General features: G+C 41.9%; 1 protein-coding gene across 12 annotated transcripts in view; it reads right to left on the bottom strand.

Annotated features, from left to right (window-relative positions):
• Positions 1-3,952: 3,952 nt before the first annotated feature.
• Positions 3,953-24,788, bottom strand: part of LOC122692138 (zinc finger protein 226-like) — a 32,872-nt gene continuing 12,036 nt past the window's right edge. Inside the window, exons 6-11 of one of the 12 annotated variants that reach the window (XM_043899374.1) lie at positions 23,094-24,786; positions 14,121-14,166; positions 11,029-11,151; positions 10,159-10,228; positions 5,428-7,482; positions 3,953-4,101 (exon numbers count right to left, since the gene is read on the bottom strand). In XM_043899374.1, coding sequence (XP_043755309.1) covers positions 4,070-4,101; positions 5,428-7,482; positions 10,159-10,228; positions 11,029-11,151; positions 14,121-14,166; positions 23,094-24,786 — 4,019 coding nt within the window. In that variant the 3' untranslated portion in view covers positions 3,953-4,069. Of the gene's footprint in view, positions 4,102-5,285; positions 7,483-8,784; positions 8,867-10,158; positions 10,229-11,024; positions 11,152-12,053; positions 12,682-14,120; positions 14,167-19,695; positions 19,818-19,851; positions 20,852-23,093; positions 24,787-24,788 lie in introns of those variants that run through there. The other 11 variants (XM_043899375.1, XM_043899376.1, XM_043899377.1 and 8 more) reach the window with 11 other exon arrangements.

The following is a 24,788-nucleotide window of genomic DNA, read 5'->3' as shown; positions in this document are numbered from 1 at the left end:
GGAATCAAACCCGGGTTTCCTACACCAAAGGCAGATTCTTTACCATCTGAGCCACCAGGGAAGCTCCTAGCGGTTAATTCTTGGGCAAATAAGATAAACTCACTAAAAGTAATTTAATTTTTAAAAAGCTGAAAGAAGAATTTTCCTTGTCCAAAGGACAACTAGACATGGAGTGGAAAGACAAATTTCATAGATTGTGTGATCAATTTTTCGATGCAATCAGGGCCATTGTAATCAGAGAGTTACTGAATTTGAACTTTTCCTGTGCTTTTTCTTATAGCAATTTCATAAAAAAAAAAAAAAAAAACCCAGTGCTTTTGGATCCTTTCTCTAACCTTCTGATATGCATGAAAATTTTGTAAGACGCTAAGTAAGCTCTGTAGATCACAACAAACTGTAAATTTCTTAAAGAGAAGGGAATACCAGACCACCTTACCTGCCTCCTGAGAAACCTGTATGCAGGTTAAGAAGCAACAGTTAGAACCAGACATGGAACAACAGACTGGCTCAAAATTGGGAAAGGAGTAGTCAAGGCTGTATATATTGTCACCCTGATTGTTTGACTTATATGCAGAGTACATCATACAAAATGCCAGGCTGGATAAAGCACAGAAGTTTGAGCAGGCTGCCGGAGTTGGTGATGGACAGGGAAGCCTGGCATGCTGCAGTCCTCGGGGTCGCAAAGAACCGGACAACGAATGAGCAACTGAACTGATTGACACTCCTTTAATAATGCGGATAATGAGGCCAGGACAGGGTAAGTAACTACCACAAAATTATACCCCTAGGAAGTGGCAGAACTGGCTGGTAGTTGAGGGAGGCCAGTTGAAGCGCCGGGAGACCTTCAAACCAGACGACCAGCGACTGGGCAGTCCCCAAGTTGGGGCTACAGGAACTTCTCTAAACTGGAGGCTCAGCGGAGGGGAACACAAACTCTGCAGCCGGACGCCGTTTCTCTTACTCTCTCTGAGGACGAGGGTCAGAGACTCGCTGGCTTCACCACCAAGATTAGCCGGGCCCCGGGAATTGAAGACACTTCTACCCGAAGGGAAAGTGAGAGGTAGCCAGTCTCTCCTACAGCGAAAGCACCGCCTATCTGCTAGAGACAGCCGGTGGACCACTTCCCAGAATGCTCCAGCAGTCCATAACGGAAGTGCTCTGTGCTACACGGACCTCAGACTACACGTCCCAGAATGCCCTAGAGAAATGACTGCCACGGCCCCGCCCCCTGAAGTGGAAATACTTCCGAATACCCTGAACTTCTAGGTACTGAATTCTAGAATGCCAGCGCGGAGTTTGGCGAAATTGTTCCGTTTGGGGCTACTACTGCCTTTCTTGAGAATCCCAATCATTCTAGTATTGAAAACTGAACATCACTTTAAGCCACGTTCAAGGGGCTTGAGAGGAGGTCGGGGTAGGGAAGAGAAGTCAGTAGTAAAACGTCAAAGAACTGCCCTATAGGGATAAGTACATAGGGTAATGAATCCCTTTGCTGGAGACTAAAACCAAACTCTAAATTACCTCAATTACTTGAAATCGGATTAGCCTGAATCTTTTCTGTTAGTATCTTCAAGCACTTAAGTCCCGGCTTCCCTGGTGGCTCAGATGGTAAAGAATCTGCCCGCAAAGCGGGAGACACAGGTTCGACCCCTGGATTGGGAAAATCCCCTGCAGAAGGAAATAGCAACCGACTCCAGTATTGTTGCCTAGAGAATTCCATAGACAGAGGAGCCTGGCGGGCTACAGTCAGTCCATGGGGTCGCAAAGAGTCAGTCGGACACGACTGAGCTACTGACACTCAAGCACTTAAAGGGAACAAGTGACAATTCTCTCTAGGGAAGATAACATTATCCAAGGTTTCAAATTACTCCTATAATTTAAAAATAATTAATATAGGGCAAAGTAGTCCTTGAAGAAAAAAGCATTATAAAATATACCAAAAAAGTTTATAAATGTCAAACTACCAGGAATGGGTTCACATAAATTATAAAGCAAACTTGGAAAAGCAAAACTGACAGAACCACAAGGAGAAAAATTCACTATCAGAATGGGAATTTTTAATACATAATTAGGAAGAAGTGTGGGATTTTGAAAGCATATACTAATAAGCTAATTATTAAAATGAAAAAATCACCCCTTGGTAATTTAAAAAATAAAAAAATACATAGTAAGTAGATGGAAGCAAATGAAGAGATCTATGGAATAGAAAACAAACAAGGACTTCACTGGATGGGGAAGGAAGATCCCATATGCAGAGAGGTGTGGCAAAAAAAAAAAAAAAAAACTTTAAAGGCAGTAGTTTTCCAGCCCTTGACTTAACTCACTGAACTATAGAAATTACCTTGAGAGTTGGTGAGCTATTCTGATACCTACTCATAAAACAAAATATAGCATCTAGTGCAATTTGAGGTAGCATGGACTTTCATACTCATATGAAGCTGTGGTCTAGGAAATGAATCTGGGAAACCTGCCTCTCGAGTTATATACATCCTCATTTTTGCTGAGTCAAGTTCTTTAACCAAACAAGTGTTAAACATCAGTGAAAAATGAACTAAGAACTAGGAAATGGTATTCAAACTCAACAGGTTGTTCCCATCATGCTTTGTTCTTTCCCTAAGCACATCTTTTCCTTAGGGAAATCTTTGACAAATTTTACCTCCAAGACTTACATATATTGACTCTTTATCTTCAGGTTTGCCCAATCAGTGTTACCTTGGTAAACAATTAAAACACTCATTTTGTAAATTCCTTCCGCCCCATAGCTCAAGTTTCTTTGGGCTTTACAGTACCTGGAATGAACCAGTTACTTTCCAAATCAAATCAAGCACCTGTAAGGAAAAGCCAGTACTCTGAATTATCCATCCATCAGCCCACTAAGGAACAGAACTAAGATGTATAAATTTCTACTGTTGGAATTAAAATAATCTTCTGGGCTGCATGGATTTATGCCTAAACTTCATTAGCTACAAAAATATATAGTTATACTAGCTGATATTCTTCGGAGAAGGCAATGGCACCCCACTCCAGTACTCTTGCCTGGAAAATCCCATGGACAGAGGAGCCTGGTAGGCTGCAGTCCATAGGGTCGCTGAATCGACGACTGGGCGACTTCACTTTCACTTTTGTGCATTGGAGAAGGAAATGGCAACCCACTCCAGTGTTCTTGCCTGGAGAATCCCAGGGACGGGGGAGCCTGGTGGGCTGCTGTCTATCGGATCACACAGAGTTGGACACGACTGAAGCGGCTTAGCAGCAGCAGCAGCAGCAACTGATATTCTGTATCTTTGAACAACCATATAAATTTCTTTTTATAATTGATTCCCAGAGTTCTATTCCTTAACTTGGGCTCTATATACCACATTTTCTTACTGTGAGGGATTAGTATGACTAGTAATTTTCTGTGTTTTACATAGTTTTTACTACCTACAGTACTATAAATGTCACAGTATTTTACTGTAAAATTGATGCTTAATGAAAAATTTAAAATATGGAATCTAAAATGTGGAAACTCTCTGAAAATCCTGTCACTGTTTACATGAGGGTGAATATCCTTTCACAGATGACAGGATGCATTAACAAACACATGTTTAAGCTGTGGGATGTCCCTAAACTACATCAGCCTGTTACATGCTTTTGTCCCGAGTCTTGGACATCATTTTTCTAGATTTGGTTTCCCATACCAAAATGTATTTAAATAAACTCCTAGTGAATATTTATTTCACTTTTACAAAATTTAGCAGCATCCCTGATGTGCTACTCACCTTTTCTACTTGAATCTCTTAATTGTAAATTCTGCTTCTATGATTTCTGTATCATAGAAGTCACATCCTGTATTTTGATATATACTCACCAACTTCTCTTCAAAAAGCAATTTTTCAACCCATCGCTAGGAAAAGTGTGCAAGTCAGTCACTGAATCAACATATTTGATGAAATGACCAACTTCCAACAAATAATTTTTTTCCTTTTATTTCAGGCCAGGAAGGAGTAGTAATGGAGTAGAGAACTTGATGAAAGTAATCTACTTTATAAACAGCATCTCTTCTCAACTTTGGAAGTCTTGATGAAAGTTAATACCTTTGGAAGACTACCACATCAAAGCCTAGATGGAAATGGGGAGAATAAAAAACCAACAATTGGTTCATTTACCAAGAAATGTTTGTCCTTTGTCACTGTCAATAACTCCTGACTTGAAAAAAGAATCAATAGTATGTTTTCTGTACTGCAACATTAACAATCCATTTTTCAGTAAGTCTGTACTGTCACAAGGGCTTCCCTTGTGGCTCAGCTGGTACAGAATCCTATGTGGGACACCTGGGTTCAATCCCTGGGTTGGGAAGATCTGGAGAAGGGAAAGGCTACCCACAGTATTCTGGCCTAGAGAATTGCAAAGAGTTGGACATGACTGAGCAACTTTCACTTCACTTCACTTCATACTGTCACAAAAAGTAACTGAATTTGTACTGTATAAATCTGACAGAATACTAGACAAACTCTAAGATGGTAAGATCCAACTGGAAGCAAGGCTAGGCAAACAAGAGGAGCTAATCAAAATGGGATTAATACCTCAGACTGCAGTACTGAGTGGTTTACTTATACTTTTAACTCTTTGTCTCTCTGAATTATTTTTAAGGCCACATTTAATTACCTGTTCTGAATAAAACTTTTAATTTTGAGGGTGATTGCAATATAATTTATAAAACATTTTTCATTTACTAATTCAACAAAATTGAGCACCTATGAAGTATTATGGGTTTCCCTCGTGGCTCAGCTGGTAAAGAATCCACCTGCAATGTGGGAGGCCTGGGTTCAATTTCTAGGTTGGGAAGATATCTTGGAGAAGGGAAAGGCTACCCACTCCAGTATCCATGGCCTGGAGAATTCCATGGATTGTATAGTCCACAGGGTTGCAAAGAGTCAGACATGACTGAGCAACTTTCACATGAAGTATTACTTGGCCATGATCAGACTATGCAGATTCAGAACAAAGTCTCTGCATTCTGGAGAGACTACTGGGCATCGAGAGTTCTAATGGGCATTAGTTTTGACCCGTCCATCATACTTTTGTACAAGGCCTGATAAAATCATACTAAGTCTTCTCTTCTGAGTAGTGTAAGGTCAAAGTTGAACTGAAGCCCTTACTATAACCCTTATAAGGGATCTCTGTTATGTGGCATCCTGACTACCAGGACATGTTGAGCTATGGTTAATATGCTGACTTTTTAATGAAACAAATGATTTTTTTTTCTTTTGAACTTAACTGGAAGAATTCACATGACACTTGAGTTTTTAAAAAATTATTTTATAGAACTTTTTTCCTAAGTTGACTCTCTGATGGTCTTACCACCCCTATGACTTTTATAGGATTTATCAGCAGCATGGATTCTCTGATGAATTGTTAGATTGGAGCGCCAACTGAAGCTCTTACCACACGTCTCACACTTGTAAGGTTTCTCCCCTGTGTGGACTCTCTGATGAGACTGCAGTTGTGAAGACCGACTGAAGACTTTACTACACACGTCACATCTGTAGGGCTTCTCTCCAGTGTGGACACTCTGATGAAGCTGAAGACTTGAGGCCTGACTGAAGTGCTTCCCACACTCCCCACACTTATATGGTTTCTCTCCTGTGTGGACCCTCTGATGCATGTCGAGGTTCAGGCTCCACTTAAAGCCCTTCCCACACTCCTCACATTTGTATGGCTTTTCTCCAGTGTGGACTTTTTGGTGGGCTTGAAGGTGTGAACTCCGACCAAAGCTCTTGCCACATTCTTCACATTTGAATGGCTTTTCTCCACTGTGGACTCTCTGATGGGCCAGGAGATTTGAGGCCTGCCTGAAGACTTTTCCACACTCCTCACAATTGTACGGTTTCTCTCCAGTGTGGATTCTGCAGTGAATTTTAAGATCGGCTCTACGACTGAATCCCTTCCCACACTCTTCACATTTGTATGGTTTCTCACCAGTATGGATCAGCTGGTGGATCTGAAGTCGTGAACTCTGATTGAAGCCCTGCCCACACTCCTCGCACTTGTAGGGTTTCTCTACGCTGTGGGCCTTCTGATGGATTTGAAGATAGGAACTCTGACTGAAGCCCTTCCCACACACTTCACATTTATAGGGTTTTTCTCCTGTGTGGACGACCAGATGAACTTGATAATGGGAGTTCCTCCTGAAGTTCTTCCCGCATTCCTCACATTTGTATGGTTTCTCCCCTGTGTGGACTCTTTGATGTGCCTGAAGGTTTGAACTCAGAGTAAAGCCTTTACCACACACATTACATACGTATGACTTCTCTCCAGTGTGGATTCCCTGATGGGCCTGAAGACTTGAAGGCCGACTAAAGCCTTTCCCACATTCCTCACACTTGTAGGGTTTTTCTCCTGTGTGGACTCTCTGGTGAATGTATAGATTTGAGCTACAAATGAAGCCCTTCCCACACTCCTCGCATTTGTACGGTTTCTCTCCCGTATGGACTCTCTGATGGGACTGAAGGTGTGAATTCCGACTGAAGCTCTTACCACACGCATCACAAATGAATGGTTTCTCCCCGGTGTGGACTCTCTGATGGTCTTGAAGGTGGGAGGCCTGACTGAAGGCCCGGCCACACTCCTCACAAGTGTAAGGTTTCTCTCCTGTGTGGACTTTACAATGAACGGTAAGTGCTGATCGACGACTGAAGCCTTTCCCACATTCCTCACATGTGAATGGTTTCTTTATGCTGTGGACTTTCTGATGAGTTTGCAGTTGTGAGCTCTGACGGAATTCCTTTCCACATTCATCACAGACACTGCATTTTTCTATGTGAACTCTCTGATGAATATGAAGAACTGAGCTATAACGGAAGCCTTTTCCACACTCATTGCACATGTGAGACGTCTCTTTTGAGTGTAACTGCTGGTGAAGATCAAAGGTAGAAAGGCTGGTAAAAGTTCTTTTACATTCGTTACACTGGTAAGGTTTTTGTCCTGTGTGAATCATACTATTCTGATCCAATGTGGAAACCTTCGTGCTGTCTTTTCTATAATCATTGTGGCAATAAGACTTTTCATTCCTGTGTACTCCTCGATCATCAAGGTGGAATAAGATCTGACCAATGCTGTCAACATCCTCTTTACACTGACACAGTTTACTTTGCGTGGAAATTTCCAGGTATCTATTCCGATAATTCTGTGACTCAGTCAAGGAACTTTTTCTCCAAGAATCCCAGGCTCTCAAAGATGCAAACCTTGGATTTCCAGTATCACTGGGACCACCTGCTTTCTCATTTAACATATAGTTCTCATCTTCAGAAATTTGAATAGACAGTCCTGCCCCAACCTGGTCGGGGGAATAACCTTGTTTGTGGAACTGACAACTATTTATCATGGAGTCTTGATATCTGGTTAAGTCATTCGCAATTTGTTGCCAGATTTGCCAGCAGGAAAGCTCTTCATGTAATCCTCTCTCTTGAACAGCCCTCAACTCACTTTGATTGTTTTCATCTATAACGACAGAGAATTGAGAGATGTGGTCAGGTGAAAGCTTTGTTTGAAGAGTTAAGATTTCATACTTAAGACACAGTATGAGACTTGAATGAACCCCAGCATGGTTTGACTTATCTTTTTCCCCACAAATAAAGTTCTCAGGTTTATATACTGACAGAAACCAAGAGATGGTCCATTAAACTCCCAAATACTTAACAGTAATGAAACCCATTTAAAACAAAATGCTATCTGACATACTATTTATAGCATCTTTCAAAAATTACATGTCGCTCCTATCACAGTACAGTATCAAGAAAGACAAGCATTTTGTTGTGCTCACAGGCTTCACAATGTCTGGCAGTTAGTTAGTCAGGGCTCAAGAAAGGCATGTACAGGTGAACCCCAGTTTGATTTCCAGGATGCTCGACAATTTTGAATTCCAGATTATGTCTGAATCAAGTCAGAGAAGCAAAAGAGCTTTCAGAAGGCAGGTGTCTGAAAGAGGAAAAGCACTGGAAAGTACAGCATGCTGAAAAGCTGCACCAGAGGCAGCAGTTCATCAAGGGAATTGTGCTGAGAAGGTTCAAGGTGCTAAGAATCAGTGGGGGGGAAAAAAAGCACAAAAACCTATACACTGTTCTGGCTTCTTAGTGCAGTAGGCAGCACGTCAGTATCATAATCTGAAACCTATACACTGGATCCTTCTGAGGTAGCTTTATAGCCTAATATGGCTCCATACCCCCACAAAGTAAAAATCAACATTTACAGGCTAGGGAAGAATGATGTCTCAGCATGGAAGGGACTTCCCTGGTGGTCCCCAATGCAAGGGTTCCAGGTTTGATCCCTGTTTGGGAACTAGATCTCACATGATGTAAGTAAAGAGTTTACCTGTTGCAACTCAGAGATGCCACATGCCACAACTAAGACCTGGCACAGCCAAATACATAAATAAATATTAAGAAAAAAACCAAACTGGCTGCTTACTTAAAAGAAAATAACCACAGCATGGAAAAATTTTGGACATAAATACACTGGCCTTTAACAAGAATGATTTCCAAAGTGAAGAAGGCAGTTTATGAGTGAGGTGGAAATATAAATTCCATAGCTTATGATAAGTATTTAGAAGAACACTAGACACTATCAAAGAATCATCAAAGCAGTCAATGTGAACAATGATCTGAAATCCCTTCTAAAGGATATGTACAAATCCCACACAAGCAAGATGTTTGTAGAGGTAACAACCTAAGATCCATTTCTGGGCTTGGGAGGAAGGAGATGGGATGAAGCTGGGAAAATCTTTTCAGGGCAAGGCTAACTCACCAGTTGGCTATTTTCTGAGACCTTTTCTCCCCGGATATGACGGATAAGGAAATAGAATTCTTTTTTCTTTTTATGAAGAGCTACCTAAGAAGTAGACATAAGAATTGTTCATTCAAAAAATATTTTCTCCCCAAATGAATATGCTTGCTACTAACGGCTAAAGGAAAGTCACAGGGAAAGCATTTCACTCAGTTTGGTTATAATTACAGGTTCTATGCATGTGTCTGCTCAAGTTGATGAGGGTCAACTTGTACGGAAAGGCAAACACCCACATATATACCATGGGACCTGAGAAGTTAGAATTAGGCTAGGAATTCATTTGAAGACACAAAAACATTTTGCAATATCCCTATTCACTCGGATTTGTTCACCAGCCACTGGCTATTTAAATGGTAGGCAAATTTCTCTATCCATTGACTCATCCATTTATTCAACAAATATTTAGAGTCCTTGTCATGTACCAAGACTATTCTAAGCAGTTAGGCTTGTGAGCAATAAATGGAACAGACCAAATTCCTCCACTCTGGGGACTTCCCTAGTGGTCCAGTGGCTAAGACTCCACACTCCCAATGCAGATGGCCTGGGTTTGTTCTCTAGTCAGGGAACTAGATTTCACATGGGCAATGAAGATCGAAAATCCAGCATGCCTCAACTAAGACTGGCACAGCCAAATAAAGAAATCAATATTAAAAAACAACAGTGACAAATTTCTCCATTCCTGGAATAACCTCCAGGGGAAGAGAGAGAAGTGAGAAACAGGTGAACCAAAATGTATGTACATGAGTGACAATCAGTACTCAGAGGTCAAAAAAGGCAGGGCAGAGAAAGAGAGAGAGAACTGGATTTTCTCCAGTGTGGTCCAAAGACAGCCCTCTCTTCCTCTTGAAGGTGAGTGACCTGAGGTAAGTACATAGGCCTGAAGGATTACAGGTGAAAGAGTATTCCATGCAGAGAGGACAAGGAGACACATCTCTTGTAGGTCTGAGAAACAGTAGGGAGGATGATGGAGATGGAAAAGACAGAGTCAGAAGGAGGAGAGGAGATGTACTCAGGGAGGTGGTGGGGTCGAAAAGCAGACCATAGGGGATTCCAGAAGTTGCTTTAGGTGGTTTTTATTCTAAGTAAAACAAGTCATAAGAGAATTTTGAACAGACAACTAACATAATCTGTCTTAAACTTACAAAGGATCCCTTCACCACTTCAAGAACAAACTGTAGGAAGGGAAAGGTGGGAGCAGGTGACAAGTATAGAGATTGTGCAATAACCTGGGAAAGAGATGTCCCATTGGGACCAGGTGATGGACAGCACAGGGCTGCTGAGAAGCACAACGTATGGAGAGTTAACCATGAGAATGAACAACTGCTTGGTGCTTACCTAAATTTCTATCTGGGTCGCTGAATTCATCATCCAAAGCCTCTCTTCTCTTTCTATATGTTTTGTATCTCTTTTGAAGAATGAGAACATGCAGAGGTGCAAGTTAAAATGAACATGTCAGAGCTAAAGTTTACTGGAAAATTGAGTTTCCAACTGCATATTTAAAATACTGAAGAGTGAAGTCTGAACAGCAGAGAAGAACAAACTGTAAACCAGGGACTAATGGTTCTGATTATATTTCCATTATCAAGGCTAATTGTTTTAAGAGATTTTGCCTTGATTATAACAATAATAAACAAATACCTTATGTTTCAAAAAAAGATACTGAAGGCCCTGTTTTTCAAACTTTGCATCATGACCCACTGAAGAAGTAGCATTTATTTCATGACTCAGACACATATGTAGGAATATGCATTACTAAAATGAAGGCTGAATGACCTATCTCTGACCAATGTCTATTTTCCTAAAATCTGTTCCCACTGGCTTTCACACCACTCATGCATCAATCAGGGTTTTCGCTGCAACGTGATCTACTCTTCCTAAGAAGCTCTTGATATTTTCTCTAATATTTGATTTAATTAAAAACACCATGTAAGGCTCGATAAGTTGGCTTTATAGTCCACTAATGGGACATGAGTGAAATCTTAAGAACAGGCAAGGTACAGCAGGATACTGTTCATTTACTGTTCTTTGACCAAAAAAAGAAAAAGACCTGAAACACACTGTTTAGAAAGACCAGAGATAGCCTCTCATGTCCCACTGGAACTGGAAAAGTCTGGTCTCCAAACTCAGGGAACCATTTCAAGAACCCCAGAGCCTTCAAACACCAAGGGCACAAGACACTTGCAGAAAAAGGCTGTCCTCACCCACTGAGACCAGGTTCCAGAAGTTCTCCACCATCACATCCTGGTACAGCTTTCTCTGGGCTGAGTCCAGCAACCCCAGCTCCTCCTCTGTGAAGGCCACAGCCACGTCCTTGAAGGTCACTGCCTCCTACAACAAACAATACCAGCTCAATCTTATAGCCAGTGTCCCATGGAAGAGCGGCAGCACCAGGAGGGAGAGGAGGAGGATAAGAAGTGGCTCTGGCTCCTGTGCAATGCGTAGACTTCCCAGTCCCGCCCCTTCCATCCTGCCAGCACCACACACTGACTCTCCTTAGCCTCACCGCAAGTGCAGCTATGAAGAAGGAAGCTTTGTGTATTTACCTGGTGCTCTCAGTAAACTCATAAACAAACTCCCTAGAATTCTAACTGCTGCATCCTGAACTAAAAAGGCTTCACTTTTTATTTTTGGCCATGCCTTGCAGCTTGTGGGATCTTAAGTTTCCTGACCAGGGATTGAACCCGGGCCATGGCAGTGGAAGTGCAGAGTCTTAACCACTGGACCACCAAGTCAAAGTTGTTCAGTTGTGTCTGACTCTTTGCGACCCCATGGACTATGCAGTCCATGAATTCTCTAGGCCAGAATACTGGAGTGGATAGTCTTTCCCTTCTCCAGGGGATCTTCACAACCCAGGGATTGAACCCAGGTCTCCTGCATTGCAGGTGGATTCTTTACCAGCTGAGCCATAAAGGGAACTCCCCGAAAGGTTTCACTTTTTAATTACAATCATCAATTGTCCCTGAAACATTTACTAGTTTAGGCCTGGCAGTATTTGATGGTACCTGCCTCTCACTGAAGTAGGAACCAGGTGAGGTGGAGGGTCATATGAGGGAATTAACCAAAAGGCCATGCCAGGTTTCAAATGAAACCCTCTTTCTTTCCCCGTTTGTCTTTCTCTCATCTAATGGTATACTCTGACTCCAGAGTCTTGGCTTTCTGGATAAGTATGAATTGGTTCCTCATTTTTCACAACCCTTTTATTTAAAACAAAGATAAAACCAAGTACGTACCTCTTTAGACAACTGTTCTGAGGTGTCAATGCAGTGACAAGTGCTGTAAGTACCACTGGACTTTTAAAATTAAGGTCATGGGTTATTTCGATCAGAAGAAAAAAAAATACTGGGTTAGCCAAAAAGTTCATTCCACCTCTTCCGTATCACCATACAGAAATATAGGAAGAAACTTTTTGGCCAAGCCAGTACAAGATGGAAAAACAAACAAACCAGTAAATAAAATACACACAGGGTCTGATTCAAGCACAGGAAGACAGACCCTCACTCTTGTCATGAGAAACCTACCAATAGTTATTTTTTCTGTGTGAAGAGGCAGTTTTATCCTGCTGTGCCATATTTGGCTATTTTACCAAAAAATATTCAAGGCACCACTTATAAAATATACTTCAATTCTGCATATCTAGTATGTCAAGGGCAAAAACAGGCAATATTTTTCAGAATATATTTTTTGAGAAAAATGTTAAATCAGGAAAATCGTCACTGTAGCATTCGTAAAACAGTGAATAGTTTAAAAATAGGTACATAAGAAAGCTAAGCGCTGAAGAACTGATGCTTTTGAACTGTGGTGTTAGAGAAGACTCTTGAGAGTCCTTTGGACTGCAAGGAGATCCAACCAGTCAATCCTAAAGGAAATCAGTCCTGAATATTCATTGGAAGGACTGATGCTGAAGCTGAAGCTCCAATACTATGGCCACCTGATATGAAGAACTCATTCACTGAAAAGACCCTGATGCTTGGAAAGACTGAAGGCAGGAGAAGACGACGACAGAGGATGAGATGGCTGATGGCATCACCAACTCGATGGACATGAGTCTGAGCAAGCTCCAGGTATTGGTGATGGACAGGGAAGCCTGGCATCTTGTAGTCCATAGGGTCGCAAAGAGTCAGACACGACTGAGCGACTGAACTGAAGTTTTTTGGAACATAATAAAGCAATTAAAAGTGAATGTTAGGTAGTATTAAATGAGAAAAGTTTTAAAATTGTATCTATGTTATAAAGGAACTTCTCTGTAGCTCAGATGGTAAAGAATCGCCTGCAATGCAAGAGACCCGGGTTTGATTCCTGGGTTGGGAAGGTCCTCTGGCAAAGGGAATGGCTACCCACTCCAGTACTCTTGCCCGGAGAATCCATGGACAGAGGAGCCTGGCAGGCTACAATCCGTGGGGTCACTAAGAATCGGACATGACTGAGCAACTAACACAACTACTACTATGTTATAAATACAAATACACAGCTATGAATATATATGATGAAGAGATTACAGAGATATAAAAGCAGCTAATTTGTAAGCTGGGAAATAGTAAAGTAGAAGATGTTCCTCATGTCCCTTAATTTTTCTTTTACTTAGCAAATAAAAAATGATGAAATAAAACCAAAATTAAAACCAAAACTAATTACATAAGACAGAAAGTTTTTTAAAAAGCACACATGGCTCACAAATGTCTTCACAGGCTTAGACTCTCCTTGAAAAAGAAAAACCCACAGGGAACTACAGTCAGTATTCTGTTATTACAAAATATTTCCCTGTAAGGGAAAAGAATCTGAATATATATATATACACACATATATATATACACACACATATATATAACTGAATCATTCTGCTGTACCTGAAACTAACACAACACTGTAAATCAACTATGAAAGTGAAAAGTGAAAGTGAAAGTTGCTCAGTCATGACCGACTCTTTGCAACTCCCATGGACTATACAGTCCATGGAATTCTCTAGGCTAGAATACTGGAGTGGGTAGCCTTTCCCATCTCCAGGGGATCTTCCCAATCCAGGGATTGAACCCAGGTTTCCCACATTGCAGGTGGATTCTTTACCAGCTGAGCTACAAGAGAAGCCCAAGAATATTGGAGTGGGTAGCCTACTCCTTCTCCAGTGGACCTCCCCGACTCAGGAATTAAACCAGGGTCTCCTGCATTGCAGGCGGATTCTTTACCAACTGAGCTATCAGGGAAGCCATACCTCAATTAAAAACAAATAAAGAAAAATCGATGTAAAATCTCTGAGTATGAAAATGGTATTTTTAACAGCAAGAGAGACAAGCTCTACTCACCATGAACATGTTCATCTTCTCTCTCCTTCCAGGGAAGCGCAGAGTCCTAGGAAGACAGAGAGGGAAAGGAGAAAGAAGTCAATGAAAACTGGCTTACAAAAATGTGACTAACCCAGGCGGGGCTCGCTGTCAATCAGCAAGGCACTCAGTCACCAAGTGGCTGCAGCCGAGTGGGCTTGAGAGGGATCCTGCACCAATACCGGATGCCCCCGAGACCCCTCTCATTAGCTGTTCAGGGAGCACCTCGCCCACCCACACGCAGTGGCCCCATCAGTGTGCTGCGGCTTCCACAGTGGTCCTTCTTATTCCAAGGTGTAATCAGAGACCATGTGAGTAAGAGCAGGCTTTGGAGTCAACACGCACGGGCTGAAATCCGGGCTATACCACTCACTAGCAGTGTCATCTTTGGCAAATTATTAACATCTCTCTGCCTCAATTCTGTCATCAGCAAGTGGGGGAGAACAGGGGTATCCACCTCATGAGACTGGTGTAAGGCAGAAAGCTCAGAGAACCCCGTCAGGATTTTTTATTTCTCAGCAACTGTGGTAAAGCAGATGATATTGAACAATTTGAAATGATCCTTATAGATGCGGTTTCTAACAACAGAACACTGTCAAATACTGGCAGGTCCCAGGTGGTTGGCCCAAAATGCCAGTTTTTAGAGTTCTGCAAATCTCTGCTTGTATTCCTGGTAATTTTGTTACCACAACATTAATATTTAAACTGAAATAGACAACTTTTTATAAAAGATACAAAAATACATTGTTTTTTTTTAAGCAGGAAGTACCCTTTTGACAATTATGCACAGATGTAAAGAGAACTAATAAAAGCCTGGATTCTGCAACAATAATAAAAAACACCTCAACACTCCATACCAAAAAATTCCATACAGGAATCTGAATTATAAAGAAAGAAATGTTTAAAAAATAAATGGATGAGAAGAGAGAGCTCCTCCCCATGGCAGAACGCAAACTAATAACTGTAGAGTGAAAGACAGAAAATCAATGGGTGCTAAAATTTGGAAAGTTTAGTGAGGAGTAAGACAGCCACATTGTTTCAAAATATTAATTGCAAAAAGGACAACAGTTACTCGGCAGACACCTTAACCAAGCACACAAAACTGAAATCACCAGCTGGGACAAACCCACAAACTGATGTTTGCTTGGTATGATGCCTTAGAGGGCTGCCTCACCACTTCTGGGGCATCACTGTTAATAATGCATAACCTGAATCCAATTATGAACAAATATTAGATAAACCAGGGCTTCCCCGGTGGCTCAGTGATAAAGAATCCACCTGCCAGTGTAGGAGATGAGTTTGATCCCTGGTTCAGGAAGATCCCACATGCTATGGAGCAACGAAACCCATGTGTCCCAACTACTGAGCCTGGCTGTGATCTAGAGCCTGTGAGCCTCAACTACTGAGCCTTTAAGCTGCAACTACTGAAGCCCATGTGTCCTAGAGCCTGTGCTCCACAAGAGAAGCCACCGCAAGGAGAAGCCCGTGCACCACAGCTAGAGAAAAGCCTGTGCAGCAACGAAGACCCAGCACAGCCAAAAACAAATTAAAAAAAAAACAAAACATTTTTTTAATGCATAACCTGAATCTAATCATGAACAAGTATCAGATAAACCACAGCTTCCTTGGGTGGCTCAGTAGTGAGGAATCTGTCTACCAATGCAGAAGACACAAGTTCTATCCCAGATCTGGGAATATACCACATGCTGCAGAGCAACTAATCCTGTGTTTCACAACTACTGAGCCCACAAGCCATAGAGCCTGTCTCCACAACAAGAGAAGCCACCACAATGAGAAGCCCGTGCACCGTAACTAGAGTGTAGCCCCTGCTCACCCATGCAGCAACAAAGACCCAGCACAACCAAAAACAAATAAATAAATAAAATTATTTTAAAAAATAACATATAACCTGAACCTAATCATGAACAAAGGTCAGAGAAACCAAAAAAGTGGGACCTTCCACAACATAATTTACCAATACTCTTCAAAAATATCAAAAGCCAAAAAGTCTGAGGAATCATTCTAGACTAAAGAAGACTAATGAAATGAAAACTAAGTGCAACGCATATAACTGGATTACACCTTGAAGAAGAAAACTGGCTCACCAAGACTTTATTAGAACCAACAAGGACCTACTGTACAGCACAGGGAAATTATACTCAACATTCTGTAGTCACTTGTAAGGGAAAAGAATCTGAAAAATAAATGAATCACTGTGCTGTGAAATAAACATGATATTATAAATCAACTAGATTTCAATTTTAAACAAGATCTTAAAGAAAAGACTAATAAAAAATGTAAATATGGGCTGAGCGTTAAATAATAGTGTGTTACCAATGGCATTAACCTCCTTTTGATTAACTGGCTCTGCAAACGAAAAAATATGTAAGTATGATAAAGCCGTGAAAAGCCACACTGCACTGAGGGCTAGCAACAGAAACAGCTCGAACTTGGTGTTTTCAACTGATCAACAAGAATCGTGTTGAAATGAGAAAAAGACAAGCTGCACCACAACACAGACAAAAATAACCAAAGAACTGGGACTTCCCTGGTAGTCCAGGGCTTGAGAATTCACCGTCCAATTTAGGGAATGTGTGTTGGACCCCTGGTCAGGGAACTAAGATCCCACATTCTGTGGAGCCACGAAGCCTACTTGCTGCAACTAAGACCTGATGCAGTCACTAGTAAATAATATTAAAAAAAAACAAAGAACTGTCCTCTCAGCAGACATGAGTGATGGACCACTTCATTAATAATGACTCCAGTCCCATGTTGTTTCTCTCATCCACTAGATACAAATCATTATGATATTCAGTAGTCAATTGCATCTCCTTCTTGACACCATCCAATCCAGAACAAACCCTTACTGCCTCAAGCTCTCCTCAACTCAGTTAACACAAACTGAAACCACAGAAGCAGCCGTACCTCACTGCCTCTCACCAGGACACCAGTGCTGCATAGGCGTCCTTGCTGCAGTAAGCTAAAACAAAGTGAGCTTTTTGATTACAGGTATGTTTCTGGTGGCTGCTGGCTGGCGGTCACAAATGAGCAACTGAGCAAAATAGAAATAATTGGTGACTCCACATAAAGAGTATATGAGAACTCCTTATACTATTTTTGCAACTTTTCTCTAAGTTTGAAATTTTTATATTATTTCCTAATATTTTAATGAAAATAGTTATAGAAAACATTTAACACAGTATATCAACTATACTCCAATAAATATGTTAAGAAATAAAATTTAAAAAGAGAAGCTAGGAATTAGTCATAGTAATAACAATAGTATTAATAGTAGTGGCTCAATGCTGATGACTGTGGCAAAAATATCTAGTACTAATTAACAATAACTACTAGTTGATCGTCCCACTTTAGGCACACTTTAGCCTAGTTTATGAGGCTTTCTAGGTGGCTCAGTGATAAAGAATCCGCCTACCAAGCAGGAGACTCCGGTTTGATCCCTGGGTGAGGAAGATCCCCTAGAGAAGGAAAAGGCAACCCACTCCAGTACCCTTGTCTGGGAGATCTCCTAGACAGAGCTGCCTGGTGGGCTACAGTTCATGGGGTCCCAAACAGTCGGACACAATTTAGCAACTAAAGAGCAGCAACAGCACTCTAGTTTAAACGATAGCAATGAATCTACCCCCAAAAGCCTGGAAAGGATATATCTTCACATCTAATACCCTTCCATTTTGATTCTACACTTGCTAGCTACCTTTCGCTCAAGTCAGGATTTTTTGCAAGGATCCCCGACAACTGACAATCATTAGTGGGGTAATAAAATCCTCGGACTAAGTAAAGCTCTGCTTTATCTGCGACATCCAGCAGGGTCAATTTCCTCAGCCTCAGTTTCCAGACAAGATCTCTCCTGAGCTTCTCATATTTTCACATGCAGGGGAGTTACTACGGGATCTTGCTGGAATGCAGACTTCTGGGCCCCCATGTAGAAATTCTAAATCAGAAGGTCTTGAATGGGGCTCAAGGCTGGGCCTTTCTACCCAAGTGATGCCAATGCTGCTGGTCTGTGGACCACAATTTGAGTAGCAAGGCAGTGTAACCTCACTCTCAAAGAAAACAGCCTCCACTAAACAGACACATAAACAAAGGATAACCAGACAAAAAGGCACTAAAACATTAATAGCTGTTATCTTTACACCCTAAACTTACGGGTCGGCAAGGAGATCCAACCAGTCCATCCTAAAGGAGATCAGTCCCGGGTGTTCATTGGAAGGACTGATGCTGAAGCTGAAACTCCAATACTTTGGCCACCTCATGCGAAGAGTTGACTCACTGGAAAAGACTCTGATGCTGGGAGGGATTGGGGGCACGAGAAAAAGGGGACGACAGAGGATGAGATGGCTGCATGGCATCGCCGACTCGATGGACATGAGTTTGAGTAGACTCCAGGAGTTGGTGATGGAGAGGGAGGCCTGGCGTGCTGCAATTCATGGGGTCGCAAAGAGTCGGACATGACTGAGCGACTGAACTGAACTGAACTGAAACTTATGGGTAATTAAAATTTTTCCTTACATTTGCATTACTGTAATGATTGTTACTTCTGTAATATAAACATTACTTGAAATAAAATAAATGACCCAGTTGAGAAAACCATCTTAAAATTGATAGAATAGGGAATTCCCTTGGGGGTCCTTGGTTAGGACTCGGTACTTCCACTGCGATGGGCCCTGGTTCAATCCCTGGTCAAGGAACTAAGATCCAGCAAGCTGTGTGGTGAGGCCAAAGAAACCACACACACAAAACACAACAAACAAACAAAAAAACTTCACAGAATAACCTAAACCTTGCTCTCAAGGTCCCCACAGTTAAGTCCCAACCTACTTTAATGAAGAGATTCTAGTCAGTTCCCTATGCTCAAGAAGAATATATCAAAGAGATTAGCAAACCCAGGTGTTGGCCTCAGCCTGCTTGGGGTTACAACTGCACCTCTGCCTCTTACTATTCAGGTGAGGATGGGCCAACAGGGTTGTGTTCCCTAGCTCCATCTTCTTATCTCTAAAGCAGAGAAACAGCAGTACCGATGTACACAGCCAGTGTGATAGAAACGTGTACATCTGTATAAAGCTTTTGGAATGGAACTTAAGTGACCAAGGCTTAGTTACAATCATTACTCATGCCCCATACGTTCTACAATTTATGTATCTTAAATAGAAGAATGCCAAGTTCTACTCCCTTGGGTCTCTGTTGCCTCTTCCTTCGTGTAGTGCTTTTTGAGAAGTCAGGGCTGGGGAAGGAAAGAAGGTTGCGAAATCCCAGGATTGTGTTTGCATCCCCTATATTTCACACCCTCTTGTACCAGTTAGAAGGAACCCTCCCTTTTCTAAACAAGTCCGGAGTCCAGGACAATTCAGTTTCCTGGGCTCACAGAAACTCACTGTGAGAATCCGGGTGCTTCTGAATTACAGTAGCATTAATAACAATCATGCGTCAGGCAACTGTTGACCTTTTGCTATATCTTTTTTCTCCAATGCTGTATTAAGAATTACTTTTATTTCTCTTTTACAGAACAGCAACGGAGGCACAAAAGGGTTAAGCAACTCACCCAATGTGACAGAGTATGAAGCCAAAGAGCGAGCTTCATTAGTAGGAGGTCAGGTAGTGGTGCAGAAAGCCGAGGAGACCCTCAAATCCCAAAAAGCACAACCTGAGCCCGCCCCATCCCGGGACGCTACCAAACGCTCCGCCCAGGGACACGAACATCATCACCCTTGGCCGTCAAACCTCTGCTTCTAGCCGCTGCTCCTCTTTCTCTCCAAATGAAAGGTCAGGAGCTGCCGGCCCCAAGCGCATTTCGGGGGCGTTTGAATGGATCGTGAAAAGCAGACCTGAAACACCATCATCAAGCGAAAGATGGCTGCTACGTCGTCCTCCTGGGGCCGAAGGGCCTGCGAGTACCCGGAGCTCCTGGACTACACTTCCCAGAATTCCGCGGGGAGATATTCGCAGTCCAGTATTATTATAGCTGCAGTATGCAAGCCTACTAGAGAAGGAAATGGCAACCCACTCCAGTATTCTTGTCTGGAAAACCCCATGGATGGAGAAGCCTGGTGGGCTACAGTCCATGGAGTCGCAAAGAGTCGGACACGACTGAGCGACTTCATTTTATGCGAGCCTACACGGAGCTTTGGACTACACATCCCAGAATGCAAAGGGAGTGCGTGTGGGCCCTCCACACTACCGCCCTCTTGGACTACACTTCCCGCAAAGGTCCTCGCGGAAAACAGTCAAAGCCTCACCCCCTGATGAGGAAGTGGCCAGTTCCCCTGGTTTTCACTTCCCTTAACCCCTAAGGTTTCAGGCAAATGTCTTGCCATTCTACCGCGTCAGCCTTAGAACAGGCTTACACGCTTAGAAGCACTTTGGACGTGTTCAAGGACCTAAGTGACATAAATGCATTACCAGCCACAGAGGCTTTCTGGTAAACCCAAGTTTTACTGTTGAAATAAAAGAGAAGGAAACTGGGCTTTCTTTGGAACGGTCTTAAAAGTCAACATACCTCAATCCCTGAAATGTGACCAAACATGCTATGTCCTTACTGGTTCCACATCGAGAGGGTCCTCTGTTGTAATTCTGTGTTCCCTCCTCACGCACATCTTTTCAACAGGAAAAGTGAAGGTCGCTCAATCGTCTCCTACTCCTTGCGACCCCATGGAGTATATGGTCCATGGAATTCTCCAGGCTAGAATACTGGAGTGGGTAGCCTTTCCCTTCTCCAGGGGATCTTCCCAACCCAGGTTTCCCACATTGCAGGCGGATTCTTTACCAGCTGAGCCACATATGTAAAGAATCTACCGGCAATGCAGCAGATGCAGGAGACACGGGTTCAATACCTGCGTCAGGAAAATCCCCTGGAAGAGGGCATGGCAACCCACTCCAGAATTCTTATCTGGAGAATTCCATGGACAGAGGAGCCGGTCAGGATACAGTGCACAGGGTCGCAAAGAGTCAGACATCACTGAAACAGCTGAGCACACTGTATGTGTATCCACTTCGTTTCCAGCTGCTAAATTTCTGCTCTCCATGTTCTATATTTAAAGTACAGCAAAAAGATTCAATGGTTGAAGCATAAATTTATCTGTGTATGCAAAACAATCAATTTTTTTTTAAATTTTGAAGTGGCTTCTGGGATCCTATCATAATTTTGATCTTTATATGCCTTATGACAATATAGAACAATCATATTATGAGGTGTTAACTACAAGGGATATTTAGTAGTAATTTTTTCAAACTCTATTGTAATTTCCTGCTTTGATGGTACTATTGAATGAAAAAACTGTAACATGAAGTCATAAAATGAAAAAATACCACAACATGCTCCTAACTACAGAAAACCACTATGGAAGAGTATCCCTTTACACATGATCTTATGCATATCTACATACAGATGTATGTGTGCATGCACACACTAACACACACATACACACATACACACACAAAGATTCAATTATACTCTGAAGGTTACAATCTGTGACCTCTCAAAGCCCATATTGTGTATCTCTTGCCATTACATTCGCCAGAATTTTAATGGCTTCAGATTAATATACAAATATAGCAAAACTCAAATTCCTACAGCTGTACACTTATTTCCATTAAAAAATTCAGTGACATCATTAATGTGGTGCTTATTTTTTTCATATTTTAACTTCATAATCAAAAGCATTCAATTATATGATTTTTAGATCAAAGAGATATATAACCTATATACTGATAAGTACTCCTTTCCCAAAACCATGCTTTACTGCTACCAATAGGTCAAAGGACATAAATGTCAGTCTTGCCTCAATAATACATTTAATAATTTTATCAAATTCCTACAAGTTTCCTGGGTATTTTCCTCATGGACGTGTGTGAAGAATATGGCATAGCCCCTACCTGAGAAGTTTTGACAGAAGAAAAGCTACAGCATTTAGTAAGCAAACATTTCAAAGTCTGGATAAAAATGCAGGGAATTCGAAATCAGTAAGTTCAAGGTCAACCAATAAAATTTTTTCTAGTGACAATTTTTGTGACATTTTCAAAATGTTCCAGTAAATCCTGCCTTAACATTGAGTGACTCACAAAAACTCAATTGTACAGTTACCTATTGTTGCAAAGTTAGTAACATTTTCAGTTTGTACTGTCAGAAAAAAAAAATCACAAGACAGTTCACTTTATATTAGACACAATCCTTGGAAAACTGGACAGGGCCTCAGACAATAAGCCTACTTGAGAACAGAGGCTGTGGGAGGCAAGGAGCCAGTTGCAATAGGCTTATATCATATTAATACTGCAGATTATAATATCAAGTGGTTTTCTGTACTTCAACAAATGATCACTTCCTGAATTAATTTTACTTGGTAGGTTTCCTCCTCTGAAACAATTTTCATATAGTGTACATTTCCCCCTTTTGGTTTATTTAACATACATGAACTAAGCACACATACAAGCAAGAATCGATGTTAAGGTTGTGTAAATTCAACATCCAAGTCCCTGCCCTCATGGAGCTCACATTCTCTTGGACATCAGTTTTGACAAGCCCATCCTTACACTTTCATTAAAGGCAAGACCAAACTCTTCCTCTCTAAGTGCTATCTCCCTAACTGGTATCTAACAAATGTCAGAGTTCCGAATGCAACCCTTACTGCACCATTCAGAGGAGATTTCTGCTGTGTGGTCTGGTGAACACTGGGATATGTTCAGCTACTGCTTCGACACCCAATACCTTCCCTCCTATGAGACCTGACACTTGCAAGAACTCAGGGTTGCACAAGAGTTTTTTGAAACAATCATTTTGTGGAACTTCTTTCCTCTGACAGTTCCCTGATGTTCTTACCACTCTCATCACTTTCATATAATATATCTCCAGTATGAATTTTGTGATGACTTACAAGATTGGAACGCCAACTGAAGCTCTTACCACACGTCTCACACTTGTAAGGTTTCTCCCCTGTGTGGACTCTCCTGTGATACTGAAGCTGTGAAGACCGACTGAAGACTTTACTACACACATCACATCTGTAGGGCTTCTCTCCAGTGTGGACACTCTGATGAAGCTGAAGACTTGAGGCCTGACTGAAGTGCTTCCCACATTCCCCACACTTATATGGTTTCTCTCCTGTGTGGACCCTCTGATGCATGTCGAGGTTCAGGCTCCACTTAAAGCCCTTCCCACACTCCTCACATTTGTATGGCTTTTCTCCAGTGTGGACTTTTTGGTGGGCTTGAAGGTGTGAACTCCGACTGAAGCTCTTGCCACATTCCTCACATTTGAATGGCTTTTCTCCACTGTGGACTCTCTGGTGGGTCAGAAGATGAGATGCTTGACTAAAGACTTTTCCACACTCCTCACAATTGTACGGTTTCTCTCCAGTGTGGATTCTGCAGTGAATTTTGAGATCGGCTCTACGACTGAATCCCTTCCCACACTCTTCACATTTGTATGGCTTCTCACCAGTATGGATCAGCTGGTGGATCTGAAGTCGTGAATTCTGATTGAAGCCCTGCCCACACTCTTCGCACTTGTAGGGTTTCTCTACGCTGTGGGCCTTCTGATGGATTTTAAGATATGAACTCTGACGAAAGCCTTTCCCACATAACTCACATTTATAGGGTTTTTCTCCTGTGTGGACGACCAGATGAACTTGATAATGGATTTTCATCCTGAAGTTCTTCCCACACTCATCACATCTGTATGGTTTCTCTCCTGTGTGGACTCCCTGATGGGCTTGAAAACTTGAACTGTAAATGAAGCCCTTACCACATACTTTACATACATATGGCTTCTCTCCCGTGTGAATTCTCCGATGGGCCTGAAATTGTGAAGGTTGAATGAAGCATTTACCGCACTCCTCACATTTATAAGGCTTCTCTCCTGTGTGGACCCTCTGGTGGATATGCAGATTTGAGCTACAAGTGAAACACCTCCCACACTCCTCACATTTGTATGGTTTTTCTCCAGTGTGAACCATACAATGACTGTTAAGTGCTGATCTGCGGCGGAAGTTCTTACTACATATATCACATTTGAATGGTTTCTCCCCAGTGTGGATTCTCTGATGTTCCTGAAGATGTGAAGCATGAATGAAGGCCCTTCCACATTTGTCACAATTGTGAGGTTTCTCTCCCGTGTGTAATTTACAATGAACAGTAAGTGTTGATCTACGACTGAAGCCTTTCCCACACTGCTCACATCTGAATGGCTTCTCTACAGTGTGGACTTTCTGATGAATTTGCAGCTGTGAACTCTGGCTGAATTCCTTGCCACACTTATCACACTTATAGCGTTTCTCTCCCGAGTGAACTCTCTGATGAATGCGAAGTGCTGAGCTGTAACAGAAGCTTTTTCCACACTCACAACATGTATGAGACTTCTCTCCTAAGTGTATTTGTTGATGAAGATCAAAGTTGGAGAGATCACCGAAAGATTTTGTACATTCATTACACTGAGAAGGTGTCTGGCCAGTGTGAATTACAGATAGTCCGGCCCCATTCTGGCCAGGTGAGTCATGTTGTTGGTGGAATTCAGAACGTTTTATCCTGGAGTCTTGACACCTGGTTAAGTCACTAGAAATGTGTCGCCAGATCTGCCAGCAGGAAAGCTCTTCATGTGGTCCTACTTCTGAAATAGTCTCCATCTCACTTTGGATCTTTTCTTCT

This window comes from Cervus elaphus, chromosome 4 (assembly GCF_910594005.1).
Source record: "Cervus elaphus chromosome 4, mCerEla1.1, whole genome shotgun sequence".
Classification (NCBI taxonomy): domain Eukaryota; kingdom Metazoa; phylum Chordata; class Mammalia; order Artiodactyla; family Cervidae; genus Cervus; species Cervus elaphus.
This window is presented reverse-complemented; position numbering and strand designations above follow the sequence as displayed.